The sequence below is a fragment of the Pyxicephalus adspersus genome, chromosome 10 (assembly GCF_032062135.1).
Source record: "Pyxicephalus adspersus chromosome 10, UCB_Pads_2.0, whole genome shotgun sequence".
Taxonomy (NCBI): Eukaryota; Metazoa; Chordata; class Amphibia; order Anura; family Pyxicephalidae; genus Pyxicephalus; species Pyxicephalus adspersus.
Window position 1 is genome coordinate 42,628,083 of NC_092867.1, and position 26,842 is coordinate 42,654,924.

General features: G+C 37.3%; 1 protein-coding gene across 1 annotated transcript in view; it reads right to left on the minus strand.

The window, feature by feature from the left end:
• Positions 1-26,842, minus strand: part of KCNMA1 (potassium calcium-activated channel subfamily M alpha 1) — a gene marked incomplete in the record, with an annotated part of 294,379 nt that overhangs the window by 165,102 nt on the left and 102,435 nt on the right. Inside the window, 1 exon segment of the mRNA XM_072424926.1 lies at positions 12,592-12,653. Coding sequence (XP_072281027.1) covers positions 12,592-12,653 — 62 coding nt within the window.

The window sequence follows — 26,842 nt, forward strand, 5'->3', positions numbered from 1 at the left end:
GTTAATGCGTGCAACCACATCAGTTGTTACACTGACTAGTTTAGCCCAGTCTAGCTCCAAATCATTCACAGTTTGGCGAAGATTTTCATAGATATCCTCTCCTGTTGTTGTTCCTTTTATGCTTTTCAGTGGAGCAAGCTCCTCTGTGACTTCAAAATAATAATTTATACCACGAATGAAAATTAGAAGTTGTGCAGAATCCCTGACATCATTGCTTTCGTCAAGTGCCAATGAAAAAAAGCAAAGTGTTTTTGAGGAGTTTCGCAAATGCTGATGCAAATTGTCCCCCATTTCTTCAATCCTGCGTGTAATTGTAAGTCCTGAAGGACTCACTGTACTAAATAAATCAGCCTTCTCTGGACACATCTCTTTGTCAACAGAAAGAAGGCATTCTTTAACAAAATCTCCCTCTACGAATGGTCTGCCAGTGCGCGCTATTAGCTTGGCAACTTGAAAACTTGCTCGCAGTGATGAAACATTTAGCTGCTTCACAAAGGCATTTTGCTGAGTTGTCAATCCATTTTTCAGTTTTAAAATTTTGTCTTTTCTCACTTGTCCAATGAAACAATCATATTTGTCTTTATGTCGAGTTTCGTAATGTCGACGCAAATTGTATTCCTTGAACACAGACACTAAATCTTGGCATATCAGACAATCAGCTTTTTCCTTGGACTGTATGAAAAAAAAATCATAGGTCCACTGTTCTTTAAATATCCTGCACTCCGAGTCAATTTTTCTTTTCTTTGACATCATTCCTAGGGATGCAAATTATTTTATTACTTTTATAAAATGGGCATGCATAGCTATCACATCGGCTACTGGCCTGTGCTTCTGGTTACTGGTACAATTCAAGTCAATGAAATTTGCCATGCCCCGTTCACTGTAATCTCTCTTCTCAGTGACCGCTGCAGCCCCCAGAGATAATGCAATTCCTGCGCAAGCGTAGGGGTCGCATTATCAGTGCCTGTCCTATGAACGATGAGGATCCATGGCAGAAGTGACATCTGTCGTGGATCCAGAAGATGAAGGTGGCTGCTCCCTGGGGACACATCAGTGATGGGATACCGGATAGGGATGGTCCACCGAAGTTTGCAATGGACCACCCACGTTTGCGGTTCTCCTGACAGGTGAACATAATGCTGTGTTTGCGTGGGAGAACCATATATAATGCAAAGTCAATGGGAATGTGAACACCCTGAAAAGTGTACAAACTGCCTCAGCACACAGTGCAAAACATGAATGAATCAATTGGAAAAGTTGAAACAAATTGGTGTAAAACCCCCCACCCCTAAAGCCTCTTTAACCGCTGTCATCCATGCAGGCTGGTATTGCTCAGGCAGTGGAGCCCCATGCTGCCCAGGCTTTGTATGCCTGGCAATACCAGCCTGCATGGGTGACAGGTGGCTTCGGGGAGGGGACTACGCCATTTTTTTTTCATTTTCAATAAAATATTTTTTTTATGACAGCCTGGATGTCATTACAATGATTTGTGTTTTTTGAAACTTGCCCTTTAAATTGCATAATAAGGTGCTCTCCTGGCCAAACGCAATTTTTTTCTTTGTTCTCTGTGATAATATCCCCATTCATGTTTCTACAATGTGCGGAGGCTGTTTGTACACTTCGCAGGGAATTCGTATATACAAGTTTGCATGCCCATTGATTTTAATGGAGTTCACATGTGAACATGTATATGTGAACATCTGCGCGGCGGTTCGCATGATGACATGGTGGTGAACTGAATCAGCAGAGGTTTGTCCATTAATTGTCCTGGACCAGTCACCGCTGCACTTCGCTAAGATGGGGTAAGTCACATTACCCCATTAAAAAAAAAAGTGGCGTTTACTTTGGTTTTAAAATTGCTTGAGATTATTCCTTTGCATGGAAAATGCACAGATAAATTTGAATTTTCACTGTGTGTATTGAAAATGCAAATTTATCTTGCATTTTCCATGCAAATGAATAATCTCAAGCAATTCATTAATTTGCTTCTTAATATACACCCTACCCTACACCCAACACTACCCCACACTTTTTATTAATTAAAAAAGGGCTGCTAAAAAAACTTTGTCAGTGTCTGCTACCTGTCACTCACTGCTGCCTTCATACATTGGCTGGATCACACTGCAGCACATGTGTACATGATCAATGTGCATAGTATGTTTATACTATTTACAAATGTACATTGATCATGTACATTTGTGCTGCAGTGAGAACCAGCCAGTGGATGAAGGTAGCAATGAGTCTCTGCTCATACCTTCTCTGCCTGATGGCTTCCGCCCGACAGCTCCAGCGTGAACCCGGCAACAGTGGTGTCACGTGACCGGGTTCCCTGGAGTGCTGATCGCAGGCAGCCAGAGCTCAGGCAGAAGAAGCAGCCTCGGCGGCCGGCGAGCTGGATGGACAACCTCAGCGGGCCGTATTCGTCCCGCGGGCCGTAGTTTGAGGACCCCTGCTGTAGAAGCTCTACACAGTGCTTAAAAAAACCCGAATTTTTCCTCCTATTGACTTTAATGGTGTTCAACTTTGACATTCGACCAACCGAAGTTTTTTTGCTCTATTTGAGCGAATAGCTGCCGAATCGAACAGTGAGCTATTCGACCAACACTAGTCCTGATCTCCACTCTATACACTGAGCTGTATATGATATACACCCGACCACTGCACTCTATTGTATAAATATGACCTCTGCACTCTATATGCTATCATGTACAATAGTTGCTGGATGCTAAGTAGTCAATATGTTGATAAAGTTATCTTTTTTTCAATTTCTTTTACTGACTATTGCTTTTTCAAAAATGAAATGGAACACAGAGTTAGAGGGATAAGGCCAATGAAAGTTGTGTTGCAGGGGCAATAAAACTTACACAATGAAAGCTGTAATGGGGTAACAAAACATCTTTCTAAAAAAAAAAAAAAAAAAGGTCATGGTGGATTTGGATGTTTGATGAAGGTATAGACCAGTATTCACATAAGTAGGAAAAGGATTTGATGCGGTCATATCCCCCCAAAGAAAGGCATAGGGGTTCTCATATGCTGGAAAAATAAGCAATGGAGTAAACATATTAATGGTAAGTGCGGGGAGGCAAACTCAGAGGAGAATTTAGCCTTGCCTCAAAATTAAAAAGTCAATGTTTTAGTGTTGGGTCTGACCTGGGAGGAGGGGGGGGATTGTCTTGTGTCCAGATAGCATTACATGGGGACAGGCTCTATAATGTCTAAGGGAGTCCAGTTATGGAGTTCAGCAGACAAGTTCAACACAGAGAGAAAGTGGAGTATCTGAACAACTGTGTAGACCCCAAATGTCAAGGTTGATGCATATGGCTGATGCAAGGGGTTCCACAGCCAAAATTACATTAATAAAGAAAAAGCGGAGTATGATGTAGGATGGGAAACAGCAAGGATTCAAACCTCATCTATCTGGCTGAAGTAGAATTATGGTTGTAAAGGGCAGACACCCATGCCAGAAAATCCTCTCCGAAAAGCCATCTCCATAAAGCAAAAAACACCTATTGCCACAAAACTGAATTAAGGTCAACACACAGAAGTATTATCTGATGGATCTGGTATGAGCAAGGGGAATAAAATGAAGAACTCTCAAAATGTCATCACCTGCTTGCCAGAGTGATACGAAACCAAAAATTGTAACAAAAATCTAAAAAATTAGGTACTACTGGTTACTTTTAAATATGCATTTATTATACTGTTCTGGTAACTGTTCAGTTAAATCGAATTTATTAAGATTATAGAAACTAAAATATACTACTAAATATAGGGTTAAATTGTCAATGTCTAGGCTATGAGATTTTCTGCCTTGTCTACTTTAAAGCTGCATCAATGAGGCTTGGCAAAATCTCCTAGAAGCCATCAATATAATGCATGGGTCCGTCCCTTTGTTAATAGCTGCAGTGTAATTAAATGTACTTTGACTTTAGCATAACTGTATCAAGATCCTTCAGCTTATAGTCTGGCTTTTGACATCCCTAGAGACACTGCCTCTGCAATAAACCACCATCAATTTCAAAAATGTATTACGAGGATGTATAAAAATGTGTTTTAGTTCAGGTGCATTAAAGACTATTCACTCCTACATGTAATAAATAGGTAAATAAAAAATCCAAGAGGTTTCTGGCCTGCTCTTCTGCGCACACCTGATCTCGGGACATTTTAATACATTGAGCGCAAAAAAATGCCAATCTCTCTCATGCGCAGTGAGATCTCTCACAGCCTCTTACAGCAGGCTAAGTCACCTGATCTTGCGCCTGCACAGTGCAAGATCAGAGAAGGGAAAAGAAGGAAGATGACGGATTGCAGGACAGGGCCGGACCCAGTCAAAGACATCTTCAGTGGGATTGAGAGATCTGAGGATAAGTAGGTAAGTGGGGTTTTGTTGTTTTTAGTTTAGTTCCCCTTTATATAAGGAGAAATTCATTCAGAAATTCAGGGGAACACCACCAAAAAATGGCCTTTTCAGGCCAGCACTTTCCCAATATTGCCAATCAACCAACAATTTTCTATATATCACGAACCTATTTTATTAAATACCATTAGAATCAAACATAAAACATAAAGATAAAATCAATATACATTGCACAGAACCTCTTATTGAGGTTTACACTGAAGGTACGCCCAATTTTTTCCTTCTTTTTCAAAGTTCTATTTTTTTATGGTGTTCCACAGAATTTTTCCTGATATATTTATAAGGGATGTGGCCATATTGAGATAAGGGAGGTTGGGTATATGTTATTAGTTCCACTTTAACTACTACAAGTAGTCATTCACTTTACAGGAATGATCTTTGCAGTGTTTTATTAAGAAAACACAAGGAGGTGCTAAAGATCTATTACAGGGGTCGGCAAAGTTTTATGGCCACTAGGACCCGCCCTAATGGCTCCGCCCACCACCAGGGAACTCCCCCTGAAGTGAAATCCCTCTCCTCCGTATGCATTGTGAAATAGAGGGATTTACCTTCAGAGAGCTTTCCCTATTTACCGCGGCAACAGAAGTATCAACGCAGGCCATGGTAAATAGGGGAGCAACTGCAAGGGGGCGGCATCGGAGCCGCGGGTTGCTGGCTGGCATAAGGCCAGATCTGCCAGGGGGCGTTAGGCCGGAATGAACTACCGGCTAGGCCATATCTGGCCTAAAGGCCGGAGTTTGCCAGCCCCTGATCTATTACGTAATATGTAGGTTGACTCAAAGTGATTAGGTGGAACAGCCAAATATGTAGAGATATCCTGAACACTAATGTTTGCACTAGAGCAAAAGCAAGCCAAGCACAAACATTATGTAAACATTTTTCTTTTGCGCCATGCTGTCAAAGGTTCCTAACACTAAAGACTATAGAAATCACTGCTATTAATTTGTCAAAAAAAATACCTTTAAACCTATATTTAAAAAATCTAAATTTAGTGATTTGGAATTTCTGAATCCAAATAGACTTCAGATTTGCAAACAGCTATGTAGAACCCTGCCAGTCTGTTGAAGCTGGCTGTCCAGGATTACAAGAGTAGGGGTCCCAAATAAACAGTAAGAACATTTCATAAACTTTCCTAAAAGTGAAGTAGCCTGATTTATATTTGTGTCACCAAGTTCACTGATAAACATTCTACAATTGAATTTAATGAGGCTGGTTTGCTAAAATCCACCCAAAACTGCCATTTTGCTATTGATACACCACAAAAATATCCCTTACAAAAACCAAAAAGGACTTTTAAGGCACTCAAATCACATCTTTCATATATTTTATAAAAAATAAAATATATTTAAATAATAAAACAGAAATGATCCAATTTCAGTCATTCATGTACCATGCCTTTTCAGTCTATTTATTTTTTCAGTTATAAAGAAACATAATATTGCACCACACATGAAATCCCCTCTTGCTTCTAATATCATATATCTCAGAGATTTGATAGGTAAAGATCTATCTTCTGGAATATCTGACACTGCTACCCAAAACATGAAATTTTAACTTTTTCATAATAAATAATATTATTAATGTAAAAAAACAGCTGATGCATGGATATATAGATACATACTAGTAGGTTAGGTTGAAAAAAGACATACATCCAACAAGTTCAACCATATTACCAACATAGAAGTGCGGTAAACAGAATATTCTCCTAAAATACAGGTTTGGGTAGATTGTATGGATTTGATGATCTGATTGTTAGGAGATGCTCTTCTGGCCAACAATCCAAGGCAGTTTCCCCTAGCAGTAGAGTGCGCTCGACCTATTCTCTCAGATGGTAGCACTTACAGCATCAGATGATTTCTAGGAATTAGTGCTCTGCTGCTTGTAGCATCCTTGTTTCCCTTTAGCTGTGTTTTCTCTCTCAGCATCCCCTGCACTGAGACTGCACAGCTGAAGGGGTTTGGAGCTGTGCTGCAGGTGATGAGCAGAATAGTTCCTGATGAATCCCATGCTACCATTGGCTTCTGGGGCCTTATAGCCGCGCTGCTCCCAGAATCCCAGATTCCAGGGCCTATTGCAGCACTTAGCTGGGCTAATCTGTGGTGGAGTGTCCATTGCCTGTTCCTGACCTATCAGTTGTATTTAGCCTGGAACAACCTTTAGCCTGTGACCCAGACTCTGTTTATGCCTACTCCCTCGGTACCTCGTCTGGTGGACTAATCACTCGTGTATGACCTTGGCTTTATACTCTGGGTTTTCCTTGAAGAACTTGTACTGCCTAATCCGTGGGCTCCCTAATCCTCTGCCAGCCCATAATCAGACACTATCTCTTGCGCATTAAGTCCTGGAGGCAACCGTATGCTGGGAGAAGCAACCAGTCCCCGGAGGCTGAGTGGGGGCTTGAAGACTGCGGTGTTAGATTGGGGGACTGGCGCTGACCAGGGCCTTACACCTGTCCAATGTAAGCAAAAATCCCCATTGAAGTAACAAGGGATACAAATGCAATACAGTTACTGGTCAGAAAGCACATTTCAATAAAATAAAGCTCTTATTACTTTTATAATATGTGAAATAACAGAGTTATGTTTTTTTTCTTTCAGCTTAAAAAGTCTTGTAAGCTGCTTGGAAACAATTTTTTAGTTTCCATACACTACATGCAAAATACTTCACTCTTTAAAAGAAAGGGATACAATGCTCAAAAACATTTAAGAATTCGGCATTAAAATTGATTAAAAAAATGTTTTTGAACACTGTATAGGCAAATTGAAACTGTTCACATTTTTTCCTTTGACATAGTTTAACATGATGCTTTTACTCTCCCTGGCAAATTCCTAAATGGTTCTTTACGGGGCACACAGTCATACTCATTATTAATTACAGCAACTGTCTGCTTCCATGTATGTCCTGGAAAATTAGAGCTGTCCACATCTGTTTAAATAGCTAGCACACTGTGGATAAATTCACATGAAAAAAAAGATTCTCTCCCCCAGAAAATTCAACTACCTCAGTCTATGTGAACAGACATTATTACAGACAATAACAGAGTGTAAAGTGTAATTTTTATGTAATGTTCGTATACAGATTGAAGTAATAATAATTGGCCTAATTTGTGCAAAGCTTACATATCAACCATAAACTGGTTTCTGAAAGTTTAAACATCCACTGCCTACTATCTGCCATGAACTGCAATAGCTCCATTTAAGACAATGCTTTCATAACGTGACAAAGCTATACATGGGCCCTTTCTTTAAAATCTATTTTTTTTAAAAGACAAATAAGTTATGACATAAGTGTTCAAATGTCTCGTACTGACATATGTACTATACATCTGGAAACCAACATATGTACTGTTGTAGAGCATGATTTCTATAAACAATTTAGAATTGTGTTTGTGAAGTGTTGAGGCTGCTGGAGTAAGAGAAGCTTCTCCTTTGTATTTTTGACTACCTGGACATAATCAATTAATGTCCTCTCATCTGCTAAGCAAATACTACTGCTGTCTACCCTATATACCCATATTTATCAAAAATACAAAACACATCCCTATTCTGTAAAAAAAAGTTTTAACTTATTCTAAACAAAATTGCACAACTTACTATCTGTTTCAAGGAGACTGCCATCACGCTTTCAAGAAATTGACATAGATTTTCAAGAAAATAATTACAAATCGGCTAGGTTTCTTACTCAATTGCCTTCTGACCCCAACTGCCTGGCAAGCAGCATAACAAGCCAGGAAAAATAGTTACATATGTTTGGACTGGGCGACCATAGAGCTCTCCTGCACGCCCTTTCTACTAAAGTATAATGTGGGGCCGAGTATTAACTTAACAGAGTATAAATTTTACAAGTATGACTTTGGGGTCTTATCCAGAATGTTTCACAAAAATCCAGCCAACCTAATGCTGGGAAGCAGTTATGGTTATGGTGGCCCAATTAAAATAGGTCACTGCTTGACATTACACCATCAACAAATGGATGTTTATGAGAAAATAAACCAAATAAATAATGTCAGAAGTTTGTGAATCCATGGGGAAGGACACATGAAATATTCACTGGCTTTCCCTACAACCATTGCAACTAAACTCAACAGATACCACTGAGAGCTAGGTCTAAAAGAACAGAAACTGGATACTCTGGTTTGTTATAGTAACTTTTAATTAGTAAAATAGAAAATCCCTAAAAAAAAAAGCTTGCCAATCTCAGCCTACTGATCTTGCCACCGCACAGTACAAGGTCCTTTTGGACCACCTCCCGGAGTGCCTGGGCTGGCATACCCATGTGGTTAACCTCTACAGATTATGAAAAAGAACAAGTAAATTTTACTAGTAATTTAGCAAAAGTAAAGGCTTCCCACAATCAATTCAGCGTATTTTAACACCAAAATCATAAATGGAAAATACTAAGCAATCATTCCCACCCCATGACACATAATTACAGAGAATTGTCATCACAATTACTCACAAAAGTTAATAGTTTCAAGCTGTCCAAGTATTAAAAGCATAAAACCATACAGACAAGTGGTCTCTATATAAGCAATAAAGGGTTTGCAGAAGCAATCTAGTGAGGTTTTGCTAGTAGGAAATAGGGGTTCAACAAAATAAGTATAATACTTCATGCATAATAAATTAGGTTTTCCCATTAGCACAAAAGTGCCATTGGAGTGGTGGGGTTGCAACGGTTAGGGACTGTTGAAATAGCTTCCATCAATGAGACTCCCTCACATGTACCATGTGACACTTCCATAATCCCTAACTCTTCTACCAAGAATTGTAATAATAAACACTTTCTTATAAAAGGCGCCTTTACATAATCTTTTACTTTTATAACACATTTAAAAAGAAAAAAACATCTAAATGTTTAAATTAAAGAAAAAATTAAGATTATAAAATGCAAAGACTTGGATATATATATATATATATATATATATATATATATATATATATATATATATATATATATATATATATATATATATATTATGAACATAGGCTCCCAGCATAAATGGGGAGAGAGGCTCTTAGGGAAGATCCCTTTGTTAACTTGATTAAGAGTAACTAACTTTCCAAAATTAACCATTATTTAACATGGTTGAATACCCTTGACAAGGAAGATCCATCCCTTGAAATTAAATCTTACTTTTATTTTGTTTTGGGTAGGGCAGTAAAGGTATAAAGCCTCAGTCAGGACAGGATACCTTTACTTACTGCATGGAAAGGAAATTAGGAGGAAACCTCTCCACCAGAGACAAAAGTAAATAACAAAAATGCATTATTAGTAATGTGAGAAAAAGATAAGAACTTCTGACAAACAACTTCAAACAACCAGTTCGCACTTTTCTCACCCTTCTGACCAAATACAAAAAAAAAAAACCTGCCAAAAAATGTTAACTTTTCTGCACATAAACTTAAAATTGTCTGGACTTTTATTTGTTATCCATTTTTTTTGTACCATCTGTATAAAATAAAGAAGGAAATCTAGCTACCAGTTTGTCATGTTATATTTCTATAGAATGCAGAAGCGAAGTGTGCACTGGAATTTGTACCAAACAATCTAATATATGAAGTGGCTGCATGCATCTCCATATCACCCGTGGATTACCACTGTGCTACATGTAACTTGGGGTTAGCTATTTCAAATGTTTTCATGAAACATTCCCTGACTAGGTTGCAAAAAGAAGATAGATCAACAAAGTACAAAAATGAAATGAAAAGAAATGTTGCTAAGCTAGAAGTAGAACATGCATATGTAACATAAATGCCTCAATGTAATATAATTACAAACTATACACAGAAACAACATTTCCAATAAACTGACACATATGAATAGGGTATTTATGTTAAAACAGATTTTACCCTATATGGTTACAGTTTACTGTTTATACCAAGTGAGCATACCAACTTTAGGTACATTTTACCAACTTTAGGTAAATTTTATTGAATTGCACATTTATATTACACATTTTTTTTTCCTTTGGATACTATCTTAGTCATGCTTTTTGAGACTGCAGAGGGTAGGGTTGAAGTTAAACACAACCTTTGCCCATTAAAAGTATTTGCTTTAAATCTGACATACACTAAAGTTAAAAGTACCAGCCTTGACATATCTGCACCAAAAATACAATCTGTAGTAATCGAAAGTAGAATTTACCCAGCAACAAACAAGGTCATAAAAATGCAGCATTCTTTGAACCGCTTCCTCTATGTCTATGCGGCCATCAACAAATTGGTAACTCACTGCCAACCTAGAACTGCAGCCCTGACTCAGCTATTACTAAAGCTCAGTCTGCACCACTCAATTAGCTTGAAGAGATTTCCTTGTCTTTTTAATAAACTTTATGTTCTACATTTCAGTCATAGATTTCTGGTGAGCATTTTTATTTTAGCCCTCAGATTTGTATGTAAGGCTTTAAAATTGACTTTAGTTTGTTTGTACCCAAATTTTAAAATGTCCAAAAATTATGTCTTTTATCTTTATGCTATTAAGTGATACGTATGTATGTTCTACTGAACTGGCTATGCAATTGTACATATATTTTGAAAATAGCTATATATAAAACAAACTGTCAGGAATGTTATCCAGCAATGTTTCAAGGAGAAAACCTTAATTGTGCTTTTTCTAGAATTCAGAAGTGAAAAGAACTTTATTCAGATTTCATGAAACTACTTAGGGACAGTAAAAACATTTTTTAGCAGGAGAGACATATATTGCCAAAAAACCCTTTTCCCTGGTTGCATTTTGTTTACCTTGCACGGCACATGCACCATGCAGTATAGAGCCTGGCTCTATTCTCAGCACTGCCAAAAGACAAAAGCTGCCAAAGTTGACAAAAGCTGCAGACAATGGAGTTACATCATCACTGGCTACCTAAAAGCCAAAAGGATTGTGGAGGATCTGAGGAGTCTTCCGTGAGGATGGCACTAAGCAAAAGGTAGGTGAACCAATTATGACAAAAGGTCACCAACGTTATGTTTATTTCAGCTTTAACATAGTTTGTTTTTTTTTCCTTTTATTTAATATTCAAAACTTTTTTATATTTTAGAAAGCTTAAAGATGACTTGTACCCTAGACATACTTAAATGTTAACAGTTTGAGCAACACGGTTGGCTCAGTGGTTAGCACTCTGGCCTTTGCAGCTCTAGGTCACCTGTTCAATTCTTACCATCTGCATAGTGTTTGTATGTTCTACCCGTGTTTGTGTGGGTATTCCGGTTTCCTCCCACATCTCAAAAACATGCAATTATATTAATTGACTTTTCCTCAAAAATTGTCCTTAGACTGTGGTAATGACATAAGACCATGGTAGGACCATTAGATTGTGAGCCCCTTGGAGGGACAACTAGTGATATGACAGTGGACTTTGTAAAGCACTGCGTAATATGTCGGCACTATATAAATACTGTGTAATAATAATAATAGGTTAACAGTTATTCCTGTCACTACACATTCCACTCAGTATTGTGTATATAAAGTCATCCTCCCGAGCCTGTCCACTTAGCATTCTTCCATAAATTTATTAGCGAATGAGGTCATTATGGGTAGTGTGCATCACTTGTGTAGTTTTGTATAGGTGGCAATTTAATAAAATATATAAATCGCTTACGTTCAGATTTACCTGAAATGATCACTCCTCAATGGGAAGGACTAGTAAAACAGTTGTGGTTTCTGGACAATATACAGAGAATCATCTGTTTATGCCACTATGAGTTTGTTCAAAATTGTTTAACCCTAAAATATCTACATTGTCTCCGATTGGTGTGAAAACTGCCCTGGTATTGCTGACATTATACATATATTTACATATGGCATTATGTTTTTTTTTGGCCTTTAGTTACTACATAAAATAATAAAAAAATAATTATGTTGGATATATCCTTTTGACATGATTGTATGAACAGCATTAATGCTTTATTAAATTCATATGCTCATTGGTGATATTTTAAAGCAAATTTATTGTGACAATGTAGTATTAGGAATAATTCTAGGTTATGGATTATTCAATGTGATATGTGTGCCAGCTTTTTGTTACATGTTACAAACTCCCTAACATAGCTCACTCAAACAAGCAAACAGAGACATGTAAAATTATGGACAGGCAGTAGTTTTAATAAACAAACATTAACTACCAATCACCAGATGACATACCGACAGGTCTTAAACAAATACTGAGTTTTACTCACTTGGATGAATCAATGAAGTATATTACCAGGGCTCCAATGCTCAGAGCGAAGACTGTCACTACCTGTAGATAAAAAAAAAAAAGTGTCAATCAGTTGAAGCAGATAAGGGAAGCTTAAAAAATACATTTGTGGATATTTTTTTTATATTTATTACTGCTAAGTGGCCCACATGTGTGATTAAGTGGCCCAATATTTTGACTGAATTTAACTACATGACCAAAATAATGAATTTTAGAGCAGCCTTGGTTGACACAATAGACAATGGTAAAGACTAAGACTCTCTTCCAGTAACTTTCCCCCTCAATTTCCCTGGGGATTTGGTTTGTCAGCGTCTCCTGCTGAAAAAGAACCTTACTTGGCTGCTCCATTGCAGCAGTATTATTACAAAAAGGTAACGTTAAAGAGCTAGCTCTTTAGTTCCAGATCTATATATAAACAACGGGGCTGTAGTAGCATAAGAATGCATGAAGTGATTACTAAGTTGGGTCTGTGATCAACAGTGGAGAAGCACCTTTGTTGTCAGCCTTGAGTAAATAAACTGAGGGACATACCTATAAAGTGAAATTTTTGTTTTAGGCTACCATTGTCCGACATCCACAATGCTATAGTAAGCAGATATGTAGAAACTAAAGTACCGTATTTTTCGGACCATTAGACGCTCCGGACTATAAGACGCACCAGGTTTTCCGCACGGGAAAACAAGAAAAAAAAAATTCATTTGATTTCCCCTGAGATCCAGCGTGCGGCACTTGTGCCCGCCCATGAAGGCGGCGCCGATCGGCATTCATGAAATCAATCGGCGCCGCCTTCGTGGGCGGGCACAAGTGCCGCACGCTGGAACACAGAGGAGGAACACAGACAGAGGCAGATAGCAGCCTCCTACAGAGGAGGAACACAGACATTGGCTGCTATCTGCCTCTGTCTGTGTTCCTCCTCTGTGTTTCCCTGTCTTCCAGCGTGTGACACTTGTGCCCGCCCACAAAGGCGGCGCCGATTGATTTCATGAATGCCGATCGGCGCCGCCTTCATGGGCGGGCACAAGTGCCACACGCTGGAAGACAGGGAAACACAGAGGAGGAACACAGACAGAGGCAGATAGCAGCCTCCCACAGAGGAGGAACACAGACATTGGCTGCTATCTGCCTCTGTCTGTGTTCCTCCTCTGTGTTTCCCTGTCTTCCAGCGTGTGACACTTGTGCCCGCCCACAAAGGCGGCGCCGATTGATTTCATGAATGCCGATCGGCGCCGCCTTCATGGGCGGGCACAAGTGCCACACGCTGGAAGACAGGGAAACACAGAGGAGGAACACAGACAGAGGCAGATAGCAGCCTCCTACAGAGGAGGAACACAGACATTGGCTGCTATCTGCCTCTGTCTGTGTTCCTCCTCTGTGTTTCCCTGTCTTCCAGCGTGTGACACTTGTGCCCGCCCACAAAGGCGCCGCCGATTGATTTCATGAATGCCGATCGGCGCCGCCTTCATGGGCGGGCACAAGTGCCGCACGCTGGGACACAGGAAGAGGACACTGGCTGCGGGGACCGGCGGGGATACAGGTAAGTAAAAAAATATGCATTCGGACCATAAGACGCACCCTGATTTTCCCCCCACTTTAGGGGGAAAAAAAGTGCGTCTTATGGTCCGAAAAATACGGTAACTACACTGAAATCTAATACAATTTATTACCAACTCAAAAACATATAAAACAAATACATCAGCACATACACAACCTAACACATGTGAAAAGTGGAAAACTACCTAGCCAACTATATATATCCCAGAAGCCAGTATAAGGTGGAATTCATGTCAGTAGCTTAAGTACCATTTCTAGGTGTTCTAGTTCCTGATATTTTGTTCTAAATGACACAGTTACAAATAGAAGAAATAATGTTGTAAGACAATATTTTAACCTTACAGCAACAACTAGGTAATCAGTGTAAACCCCATAGTGCAACACAAAAGATTATAAAAAAAGATGAAAAACACTATAGTGGTAGTGCTACCAGTGATTTTATTAATCATTTGGTTAAAGATTTATTGGAAGTTGTGAGGAGGAAACATATCTGACACATGGGACACACACTGCGACTAGCATCAACCCTTACACTGCCAGCTAAGTATACCATACATGACTGACAGCATGGGCATTTACACAAACTACTGGCCACTATTGCAAACAAAAAATGGGGATTTTATTTTGTTTGCAGGCACTAAAATGATTTTGAATATTTTATTGATGATTAAAAGCTAAATATATACCATAATGTTTTAAATGTAATTTTTTTTTCATGTAAAAAAAACAGGTTTGTTTGAGTGTATGTGTTTTTTTTTTTAAATGGTTCTGGCAGCAAATTCGTTAAAGGTGAATTTCTTTTATTCCTTATGAGGAATTAGATACATCAAGGGTGAAAACCACATAAAGGTGAGCAATAGACAGAAGTGAGTGACTTATTGGTTGGAAATTGGAAACTGTTTAAAGAAAATTCAAGGGAAGTCCCTGCAATTGAAATGAAAACCTTTAATGAAAAGCCTGATGCAAAGCGAAAGACCACTAGGAGACATGTGTTCCACTAAATGTGAACACAGAAAAAAAAACTGCACCACAAAACCACTGGGTACTTGAATTTCTGTCTTCCTGGAACCACTTCGAACTCCCATTTAAAGAACCTTTGATGCTAATGTACTAGGGTGGAAAGTAGAAGCTGCCCAATCAAACAGTACTGCTTGTAGATTTTAGACATCCTGTATAGACTTAATTCCATTACATATTTTGGTGTCATCTGCAAACACAGAAATGGTACTTTTAATCCCAAACTCTACAACGAATATCATTTATAAAGATGTTAAACAGTAAAGGTCCCAACACTAAACCCTGGGGTACACTTCTAATAACTTTAGACAATTCATAGTATGAATCATTAATCACTGCCCTCTGGGTGCGGTCTTTAACCTCCCTGGCGATATGATTATTTGAGCATGTTTACATGTTAAATCAGTACATTTGACATGTAAAAATACTTCTAATTTTAAATTTCGCACACCTCCATGGTAAATAATGAATTCATCATTGTTTTTTCCTTTATAAGGATTATCTGTGAGCAACATCACCTTGTAATGTGTGGTAGCTTGCTGACAGGCTACCTTTGTTCATCCCCTGGGAGCTGGTACTAAGGTATATACATTTTTGTTTGATTCTTGATCTGATAGAATATAAATAAATAAAAATATTAAATATAATATAAATATATATTCATATTCTATCTTGTGTTTTTTGATCACCTTCTCTCTAATTGATTACTGACCTCTAGAGGGGGGGGGGGATCTAGAGGAGACCAACACGAATACATTACCACTAACGTGCTTTTGACTGGTCTCTATCTTACCATATCTTTAAGTTTAGTTCTTAAGTGGATTGTGCTTATCTCTTTAATATCCCAGATATCCATTAATGCTTTAACCAATAGGTTAGTGTGAATCATGAATTCTACAATGTCTCAATGTAGAATACTCACATGGATCATGTAGTTGAGCTGCGCTTTTTTTAGCAGCAATAACTAAGAATAGCCTTCAATCCGCACCATTGGTAATGCTTGCATTCCAATGCATTCTTGCTAATGCATTCTCAACTTGTAAGTGTTAACCCTGTTTTCCTGCCTTTTGTCTTGTTTTCATACCTCTTACTGGTGATTTTTACCAGTTTTTTGAGAAATATAATTTCCTTGACAGATTACCTGAGGTAGCTCCTTTTTTATTCTTACCACTATATCTGCTAATGCTGAAGGTTGTGTCCTAGATACAAGTACTCCATTCATTTTGAATTACAAGAATACTATTTATGTATTATCATTTGCAATGGGAAACGTATGCTTCTTATATCATCATGATGCGATCTATATCAATTATCCTTTTGTACCCTATAAGAAGTAATGTATGAAGAAGTGCATTTATTATCCATATTACTATTATGTACAGTTTATCAATCAGTGTTGAAGCATGTATTTTCTACTATCATTGGACTCTAATTTAAGGCTGTATTGTTTTTTAAAGTCCTAAAAGTTGGCATTTATAAAAAAAAAAACTCCTGATAAAGCCCTTTGTGGGCGAAGCGCGTCAGGTTAAAACACACTACAACTTCTTTTCTCTCCAAATTTATAAATGAGTGGGACTCTCTAAATAACAAACAAAACAAACAAGTTCTTTTTTTTTATGTATGGTAATCATGTACCGTATTTTCCGGTGTATAGGGCGACTGGGCGTATAAGACGACCCCCCACTCTAACCAATCATTTGGAGGTCGTGTTATATGCCCAGTATTGTACTGTTCCTTCTGCCTGTCAGATCTCACTATTGTGTGAGAACTGAGAGGCAGAAAGAACTGTACACTACTAGTTCTAAGTAATGAATGGGCACGTTCCTTTAATGAATGGGCGTGTTCCAGTGCATTGGTGCCTAAAAAAGCCTTCTTTCCGCTCTTCTTCCTTTCTTCTCATATGTTCAGACTATATTTGTTTATATAGTCAAGGCTCTGCACCATCTGTCTGACAGATCCTCAAACTTCCATCACGGAATTTGCATTTATATATATATATATATATATATATATATATATATATATATATGTGGACAGATGGATGTTTGCTATTCTGTAAATGCATGCACACATATTGTATACTACATGGAACATGCTGGGAAAATAGGCTTTTTCACAAATGTTTAAATGAAGTACAACAATTGCATGTTTGCTTGTTCTCAGTATCAAATACTTGCCCTTCATCTGCAGACACCCGTGGAGAAAAGATTTCTTTGCCCAGTACCTATAAATTTTCAAAGTAATTCCTTTTTTTGGGTATATTTTTTCAGCACTTGTAAATGAGGGACAATATTTTAAAATAATTGTTTATAAAAGTTAAAAGATCATAACAAAATGCTTGAATTGTCACATCAGGCACTATATCACTGCATCTTGGCCTAGCATTAAGAAGTAATGACACAAATAATGAGTCCTTTATTCTATTACACCCCTCCAGTTCAGATCTCATTTATTATTAAGGATTTCTTTCAGCAGGTGTCTTGGAAAAGCAATCAACACACAGAGATGTTTATCAGGCAAATAAATGGTATCTTAGTCTTATCACAGTCTACCATCTGTAGGACAATAGTGTAAAGAGAATGAGGACATTTTCTTGTAACTCTATGCTTACCAAGGAGGACAAACTAAAAGTCAACATATCCTCAATGTTTACAGCAATAGAATTTTTGGAAAACGATTAAACAGATACTGTTAACATTTCAATGTAACATTTCCTGGGGCAATAATATAAATATATAAATAGAAACAATAAGCCATTCTAGATTGGATACATCTAGACCAGGTTTTGAATTGTTTGGTGGTTATGAAATTTCTTACTTTTGCCATTTTTTCTTTTTGTATGTGAGAAGGTAACAAAGAAATGAACAGAAGTTCCCCAGAAGACCCCAGATTTTATTATAACTAGTATTTTCTCTCTTTCTCTCCCTTTCTGCTGATCTCATACCAAAAGTGCTCCACTTCTGTACATACTTCTTGCTAAGACACTCTAAAAAGCACTTTTTTTTTTTTTTTTTAATTTCTTGACCTGCCTGATGGGCATACTTTTAATTATTACTGGAATGGGAATACTTTTGTTAATATATTAAAAGAAAAAGGATATGCAGTGTATGTAAGTAAGAGTGAGTGTGGGAGTGGAGAAGGCACAAAAATGTTTGGGAATGTTTGGGCAGTGCAAGTGAGTACTGAACTTAGGGTGACACCAGTGGGCAAAATGCATGCCCAACAATGGGGCATTGTTTGAAGAGTGCTTTGTGTTGAACTTCCCAATCATTCAGATGATGAAAATCAAAAAGCGATTGGTGAACTCAATTCGTATCCTTTGTAATCAATTGTTTACCTTTCTATCTTAGAACAAATTGATAAATAATGCTTTGAATTATGTGTTTACCAGATGGGATTCATCAATTAATTTGTATGTCAGTACTGTGATTCCTGGGGAAGCAGAATTTGAGAAGTGCATGGAAGATACTGAGACTAAAATTGTACTTGTACATTTGTGATAAAGATATTTTTCAGATTCTAATGCATAAAATAGGGTTTTAAGAAATATTTATGTGACACTATGGTTTGATGTGAAATGTGCTTTTAGAGTATTTACATGTACACTGTATGTCCTCTATCCCCTGTTTATGTTTTTAAAGATACTGTTTTTAAAGATACTGTCTCTTTAAAAATAAATCATCTTTTAAGAAATTGTATAGCATTTGTAGTGTGATAATTTAAACAATTTACAGAACACATTAATTTATTATAAATGTCATTTCTAAATGAATTGTCACCAATTCCTAACTCCAATAATTAGATCTCTGTAACTGTGCACATTTGCTGTTGGTAATAAGCTGTTCATGTGAATATCACTTTGACTGGGTCCATAGAAAGCAAAATAATATATGTGTTATTTAGCCCACCAGCATCAAACTAATAGCAGTCAAAGGGTAATTGGCACTGGGTCTTCCAATGAGGGAATCTGTTTTGTTTTTTGTTTCAACAAACAAATTAACCTCCTGGGCGGTTCATTTCTGTTCGGATTTATATGTCTAAAAGCGGTACATTGTTTTTCATGATAATTTATTTTACAGTATAATAGTATGAGTATAAAAAAGTTTGAAACACAACATCATGTCAAAGATTTTTTAATTATTTAATTTATAATTAGTAATAAACTTTGACATGATGTTGTGTTTCAAACTTTTTTATACTCTACTATTATTATTAATTACTATTTATTTATAATTATTATTATTAATACTATTTTATTATACTGTAAAAAAAAATTTCATGAAAGACAATGTACTGCTTTTAGACAAAGAAATCCAGTGTATTGCATTCAATACAGTTATTTTGTATTGAATGCAATACAAAAAAATCTGAAATTCCCGACGCACCCCTAACAGCGGCTGTGATCTCCCGGGATACGTCAGAGCACTCGCCAGGGGACAGATCGAGGAAGAGGACGCGGCCAGGGGATGGCAGGAGCCTGGAGGACGCCAATGGGACCTGGTAAGTGTTTGTTTTTTACTTTTTTAACTACCCCGTGTGTGATTCGGGGTTACTGCTACCGGTAACCACTGGGGAGGTTAAAACAATGGAATGGAAGTTGAAGTTTTACATTTTCAAAAATAATCATGGGGTGGATTGGTCATGCGTAAGAAAGATATAGGGGGTCTGTATATAGCATATAAAATATACTCTTCTTCTATGAAGAATAGTTACTGCTTGGTTTGTTTGATTGTTTTCAGGGACCAGCACCTGCAACAGAAACAATCAGCAGGATGACCTTGAAAGCTAAAGCACAAAATGGCCTTGAAGGTTGATAAGAGGCCCTTGCGGTTAATACCAGTTTGAATAGGAATCCAAGATGGTGGACAGTCATTTCTGTGCAAAAAGTGCTAGAAACTTGGTTTACCACCCCATTAACTGTTTGTGAACTTTTATGCTAATATGGACTTGCGAGTATACGTTATTGGACAATCTGCTTAACAACAACTAGATAATGGCTTAGGCCCTCCTATACAGGAGTGATTCTGTATGCCTACAAAGATTGATGTATTTCCTGGTTTAGTTAGCATTTAATTTTCTCTGTTGCAACAATAAATCTTCCTAAATAGGATCTGCTGTCTCATCTCTGATCAGTGCTCGACCCAGAAATTTTTTTAAGCCGGGTGGGAAGAAAATGTAGGTGGGTGGCAGCCCCTGCATTGTGACCAAACTCTTTAGTAACCACCCAAAAACAGCTGGGTGGGTGCTGAAAAGTGCCGGCTGGTGCACCCAGCTAAAAGGGCCTGGGGAGAACCCTGCTGATGGTTTGTTTGGAGACCCCTAAAAGAACCAGACAGTCAGATAGTCAATAAAGAAGGAGGTTTTTAAACCCCAAATGTCCTGTAACATCCATGTTGTTTACTACCTTTAATAAAAACACATCTTCCTGGCTAACACTCCAGTGCATTATGATGACAGAAGGTCTTCACAAGAACTTGCAAATGGAAAAAGGAAGTGTGTCAAACAAATGCTGGTACTTCATGATAATAACTAAATGCAGTAGGTCTAAAGTTGGTGCCCATTGAATGAAACTGTCATAATGAGATATCCTGCATAGCCAATATAGCAAGAAAGAAGGTAAAGCTATTCAAGATTGTTAGTACACATCTTTTTGAACAAAGATTGTAACTCTGTAACTCAATTTGGGCTTAAAATATCATTATCTGTACTTGTAAGCCTTCTCCTTGCCACTTGTTTATAGGTTTACATTGTTACAGTGTTTACAGTTACAGTGTTCTTAGAGTAAAATAGGAATATTCCCCAGCCATGCCTAGCAAATTCTTCTAAAATATACCAGTGAGGAGCAGAGCATAGATAACACCTAAAAAGATTTATTTTGGGTGGGTGGCGGCAGTAAAAATAATTCTACTTCAATTCCTAAACAAGTTGACAGAAAGCCATTTTACAGTATATAATTACCACAGCAATAATGTGTATAGCGTAGATATGGGTCATAAGGCATCAATCTCCCTGCCAACTTGTTCACTCATATTTCTTTCCCCACCACGTTGCTATTTAGTTAAAAGCTGGGTAATAATTCAATCAAAAACAGTGTACAGTTAATAGCATATTCATTTTAGGTTTTATTCTTTATAAACCAATGAATGGCTATGCATTTTACAATCCTTAAAATCTTAACTGATATGATGCAGCAGAGACCAAACAAATGTATAAAGGGCAAGAGAAAAATTATTACAACTTATAGTTGTGTTCATACTTTTCTTTTTCAGTGTGAATCATTTAATGCCAAGTCAACTTTTTTTTGTTTTTTTGGAAGTACAATCCCAAATTCCAACATTGATTAGGGGAAATAATTGGTTTGTTTGGGGCAAAAATGTAATGTCAATTCAGATTTCCCCTGATGTTGTTTAGCCCAGTGATTTTCAACCACTGTTCCGTGGCACACTAGTGTGCCGTGAGAGATCTTCAGGTGTACCGTGGGAAATTATCCAATTACCATTGTCGAGTGCCTGTGCTGTAGTGACTGGCAGAGTAATGTAATACTCTTCCATGTCAGTGGGTGGCAGTAGGTAGCTCAAGCGCCTTGTTTATTTTTAGAGGTGAGAATTAGCTACAAAGTGTAATTTTGTAACACTTTTGATTTGTGGTGTGCCGCAGGATTTTTTTAATGTAAAAAATGTGCCGTGGCTCAAAAATGGTTGAAAAACACTGGTTTAGCCATTCATTTTGTTGAATCACTAAATGGCAAAAAGCAATACATTGTGCTTTTTTATTTGAGAGGGGGCAGTAGGCTACCTTGTTACTCTTTCTCTACCAAGAAGCAAACATGTTGTCTATAAGGACATATTCATCCCTACTCGCACAAGACAAAATCACTAACAATCATTTTCTGTGACTAATTAAACTTCTCTGCACAAGGTAACCACCAACAGTGCAGGAAGACCACGGAAGATCAGCACTAAAAAAAGTGCCAGTTTACAACACTGACACTTTAGAAGTTCTTAGCTTTTCAATTTACCAACAAAAAAAATGGGTTAATTGGTAAAGTACATCAATGCCTAGATAAACTGTAAGGTACTAAGAAGGTAGGCTGTGTAGCCTGTATGCTTTTGTTTTTCTTAAATCTATCCAAGCTGGGATATGTACATTAAAATATGTATGTTACATATGTGATAACTGGGTACAAGACATCTAATAACCGAAGTTATTAGATAAATAAACCGAAGAACAGAAGTTATTTACACAAAGTCATGTGTATTGGGCCTTATATGCAATACTTAAAGCCCAATGAAAAATTACAGATCTAGTTTATCACTACAAGTGCATTTGTGCTTTTTAGATTTATGGCTAAAAGTCAAGGTAATGGCTGGAGGGATCCTCCCTAAGTGGAATGAGTTAGTTGCTCAAGGATACATATGCATTTGCTACTTTTCCATTTCAGTAAACTAGTAAGGATTCATAGGAAAATGCACTTTTCCTTCGGTGGTCTTATTGTGTCTTTTGCAAACTTAATATATTATTACACAATGGCCACAATTCTAAATACTCATTCAGATAGTGCCTAAGGGTTCTATTTCATAATGTGAGACTCTCTTGTGATACATATTTAATGTACCTGATTGTTTGTGTTCTTAAATGGAAGACTGGGGTTACAGAAAGGAAGCATTCCAGGTCAACAATTTTTAGATTGAGAAATTAAAGATTCTACAAGCATATTTTCCTTGTCAACTGTACACTTTTCCTACTGATGTGGTGGAATAGAAATGAATGCCAAAAATGGTCATAGCAGACACCATCACTAGATATGGTAATTTGTGCTATGAGCAATTCATAAAATGCATTTACATCTTCTCATTGGGCAACTGGTGCCATTGGTCGGCTGTTTGGACTAATAATGTGGTGGTAGAATAGAAATGAATACCTAAAATCAGCCATAACATACATCATAAGGAGATGTGGTGAATTATCAGGAACACATAAAAGGCATTTTAAGCAGACTCTCTTTCCAACAATGGACAGAGCAACAAGCTTGGTATTTTTCTTTCTCGTCTTTTACAGGTTCTTCTTCACATTACAGACTCGCATTGCACAGGCACAAGATCGGATGACGTGTTTTCCTGCAAATGTAAAAAAAAGTGCTGATTTCACTGCACATGCATGAGATAGAGCACTTCTTTTTTAGGAAAGTCCCTGATGACACATGCCTTATTCTTGCCATGTGCAGAAGGAGCAGCCCACAGCAAGTATCCCAGGAGACTGAGATCTCCCCCCAAAAATGTAAGAACAAGTATTTGTTTAAAAAATAAGTAATCACCCTTAATGTTACAAATGTCCTCATAGGTCCGTTTAAGCCATCATTGGATGAAAATGTGTTTCATACTACTTCGTTGGGGATAAGAAAAGGATACACAAGGGTAATGTTCAAGAAATGATTTTTAATATATATATATATATATATATATATATATATATATATATATATATATATATATATATATATATATGAAGATTTGAATGGAATCAATCAACCAAGATGATTTTACTTTCTGTGCCTATATTTTGTTCTGCATGCTATTAAACAGTTTCTGGCTTATGATGGAGCAGCTGGGTAAAGAACAACTTAATACTAGTAATAATAGCAGAACATACAGGAATACAAACATTCTAGACTTCTTTTCAGATCAAAACTCCCCCAAGTCCAACTCTGTGTTCAGCAGAAAATGGCACTGTTTACGATGCTTTCAGTAAAGTACACTGTGCTTTGGCTACATAAAATAATTTTACCACCCTTCCCATCCCCTTCTAGCACATCCAAATATCCAAATATGTTGTTGAGGTCCCTTGACAGTGCCTTGACAGGGGCCCCTGCTTGTCTCCTCTTACTGACATCATCACTGTTGGTCTTCTGTTCTATTCACAAAAAAGCCATGGACAGCTAATATAAAGTATCTAGGTATGAAGTATCTAGGTCATGCAGAAAGTGACATGGACACCTAGCGGAAGACCTCACATTTTTTCAGAAAACAACGCTAGCAGCTGAAGCATCATATAACTGTGGCTTTAGGTGAGTAAAATGGATTTTAGAGTTAGCTAGTGGGAAGGTGAGGAAAGACAGTTAGGAATATCATTAGGATCTGGTTTAATGCAAGCACCCAAAACATTCTTGATCCGCATTACTCAGATTTGGAAAAAGAATGTCATAGATATAAGTCATTGAGACCTCTATTTTTAAACACAGAACTGCTGGATGATCTTATGAATGTGCCACTGTGTATTAGTTTACCAATCTGGGATTGACCAGGTTCACTTTCTTAGGTGGAGTATGATCTTCACAGAGGTCACAGAGCCGGTTATGCCGCCTAGCAAGGGTGTCTGTATCAGGACAAATCATAGGTAAACAAAACTACAAATCCGTTGAGAGGTAAAACTTTTCTTGTATGTACTGAAATGTATAAAGAGCTGTTAGCCTGCAACTCAGCTAAGATACTGGCCTTCTCCTGCTTATAATCCAATTGCCAATACTTTAGACAATGTCTGCATTGCAGAGACACAGAAATGATTATGCAGCTTTTTAAAATCTTTTGCAAATCCGTAATCAATCAATGTCCTGCCTAGGAGGCACGTTTATGACTTCAGAACACCTCAGCTGTTATACTTTTATATACCTAAAGAGCATTTTTTATTTTTCATTTAATGATCCTTTCCAATCTCTCACAAATTTCAATAGGTAGCTTTCTACACTTACTAGCTTAAGATCTTGCTGCTAATGATTCCCTGATATATACAACTTGTTAAAGCACAGCTACAGTCAAAAATACAATATTAAATCTGTCATTTTTGTGTCCATGATCCTATGTTGTAAGCTGTGGCTACAGATCAATCTTTTCCACTTCAGAATTTCTATATTTCTAGTTAACAGTTGTGCTGCATAGACAAAACAATTACAAGTGTACATGAGGGACCTACAATGTGTTCTTATGTCTTATGCCTCCACCTAAATCTCCTGCCAATTGTTTGTTAACATCTAGCTCCACCAAACAAATCTACCACCTGACTGTGTCAAAATGTCAGACACAAATGTCTGTAGCAAATCAGTAACATCTATTCCCAATGTTTTTATGTTCTATCAGCCAAGTTAAAGAAAAAGAGTTGGCTATTTAGGAAGCTTAAATAGCTGCCCCTTTGCAGAAAAAAAAAAAATTATAGGGTGATCTATTTACTAATGATAAGAGAGAGAGAGTGAAAGACCATACTGGATTTGATACGAGACATACTGAGTTTTGATTGTGAAGATACTTTATTGTATTTACCATACAAAGTTTGCAGTTTTGCATTTTGGTTTAGTGAAAAAACATATCAGTTTTTTCTAGTTTAGCACAACAAAATTGTAGCACTGCCTTGTATTATTTGAACACCCACCGATAAAACCAAAGGTGTTGTGTGAATCCACACAATCTAACTAAAGCTACAGCATTACTATGAAGGCTGTTCATATCCCTTTCTACAGGATGATGGTATTACAACAATGACATTTTTTTCTGTTATTTCATTAAAAAAAAAAACTTTCTATAAATAAAATTCCATATTCACATAAAAAGCAAAAAAAGCAAAATACTATACAGGTGACCCAAGTGTCAATTTGCTACTATTTTCCACCTTATAAACACATAATATAAAACAAAGTAAAGGTCATATCAAGTAACCTTTTTATAATCAAACACTGATTCTCAGACAATCCACAAGCCTAAATCTCAAAATCCACAGTGAAAGTAGATAAACAGATGAGAAACAAAGCATCTGATGGTATTTCATGTAATGCAGAGCAGTCAGAAGTAATGGGACGTCTGAATCATTAAAAGCTGAGCTGAAGATTCAGAGTGGTGTGTTCATTAAGTAAAGAGCACCAATTATGCTAATTGTTTCATGGGTTGGGAGGAAGGTTTGGTGGAATAGAAAGAAGAATATTCTTTTAGCATCAAGTTCCATTAATAAATTGGATAAAAAGGGGGAAAACTTTAACCCATGCCAAGTAACTGACAGTTTCCAGAAAACACCACACTCAGACTGGAATACCCCACAATGTATAACATAACATCATTTTTGTCTTTAAACACAATCCATCTATAAAAACACATTCATATGCAATGAGCAGTGTCATATAAAGACATTCATCACATTACCTTTTAGGCATTTGTGATATTAAAAATCTCTAATAAAAACAAACATTTTCCTGAAAGCACAAAAAGGCCACAAATTCCTAGGTCAGACAAAATGGTTCGTGAAGAAATGGATAAACTCGTTTTAGAATTAGTTTGAGGAACAAACCTGTTAAAGCCAGCTACCTGCACTGGAGGTCTGGTCTCTAATTCAGTGCGCTGAAAGTGTTCTGATGTACAAACTTTGACCAAGGTTTTAAGGCCACTTTGGCTTACTGTCTGCCCAATAAAAGTATGGGTATCATTACTAAATAACAAACATTTTTCATAAAGTGAGGAAAGAAGTCAGGTGCTCAACGTAGGGAGCTAGAACAATATTTCTGTTTCAGAAAAGACCTTAGACTTAGTGCTTGGGCCGGAAAATGAATTGTAAAATAAACCTGAGAACATAGGCTCTGGAGCTTTTTTCCATTGCATTCCTGTGAAATAATTGTCTTTGTTGCAAAT